Genomic DNA, 1009 nt, shown 5'->3' with positions numbered 1-1009 from the left:
TTTATTTACTATATATATTTGCATTTATTAACTAGGCGTGTGAACACTAGAGGTCAGCAGTGAGTCGTATGTGTTATGGATTCACAAAGCAAGATTTTAGCTCATTAGCAGTACCTTTTTTTCCCCAGAGTTATATAGTTTTTAGTTCTACATAAGACCGTCTTACATCGAATTACAATTTGAGTAAATAAAATTACAAACACATTAAAATTTCCTTTAAAAGTCATCAAGTAACTTGATCATAGCATGAGCTAAATTCTCAGTCGTTTATAACTGAGCTAAAAGCGGCCTGTAACTCTTTATTAAACACTTTGCATCTTAAAGCAAAGCAGTGGCACTTATTTTAAGAGAACATTTTGGTATGTTTTTGCATCATGACCCTGTCAGTCTGCTCTTTGAACAGTTCAAGCAGGCCATTGAAAAGGCACATTGTTTCTTAAGGTTGGACATTGAGTGTGTCTCCAGCTGTGCTCACTGAGAGACCAGTCTGTGACATTACACACAAGCACAGCACATCACTGCTGCCTACAGACATGGGTAAGTACAGCATTTTTACTGATCACAAGGGAAGTTTAAGCCATTTTGTATATCATTTGAAAAATGTTTTCAATTTTACCTGTAGCTTGATAAACTAGTTCAAAGAAAGCTGAGCATTGCATTTGAAGAGACTTGCATATCCAGTGGCTTCAGAGAAGTACTGCTACTTATTTGTCTGAATGTCACTGCAATAGAAACTAAATTTCCCACCAAGTATCGTCTGGACTGAAATGCTGCAGGAGCTTTTCTCAGAACTAACTTGACTTGTAGCATTATTTTAGGTCAGTATCTTTTAATCATCTGGTGTTTTTGTGATTTTTAGAAAAACATCAGTTGTCCTAGCAGAGAAACCACAGGTGTAGATCATCATGATTGACTAACGTTTCACAATCACAAAGTGTCCCTGTATTTTTTTATATAATAACGTTTTAAAGACTTTTTTAATTATTATATGTGTGTGTGTGTGTGTGTG

At 35.4% G+C, this 1009-nt stretch overlaps 1 protein-coding gene across 1 annotated transcript in view; it reads left to right on the top strand.

Moving 5' to 3' along the window:
- Positions 1-468: 468 nt before the first annotated feature.
- LOC107663105 (myelin proteolipid protein-like) overlaps positions 469-1009 on the top strand; it is a 10985-nt gene continuing 10444 nt past the window's right edge. Inside the window, exon 1 of the mRNA XM_016453260.1 lies at positions 469-537. Within this exon, the coding sequence (XP_016308746.1) occupies positions 534-537 (4 nt within the window). The 5' untranslated portion in view covers positions 469-533. The remainder of the gene's footprint in view (positions 538-1009) is intronic.

The sequence above is a fragment of the Sinocyclocheilus anshuiensis genome, unplaced genomic scaffold (assembly GCF_001515605.1).
Source record: "Sinocyclocheilus anshuiensis isolate Anshui unplaced genomic scaffold, SAMN03320099.WGS_v1.1 scaffold836, whole genome shotgun sequence".
In the NCBI taxonomy this organism is placed as follows: Eukaryota; Metazoa; Chordata; class Actinopteri; order Cypriniformes; family Cyprinidae; genus Sinocyclocheilus; species Sinocyclocheilus anshuiensis.
This window is presented reverse-complemented; position numbering and strand designations above follow the sequence as displayed.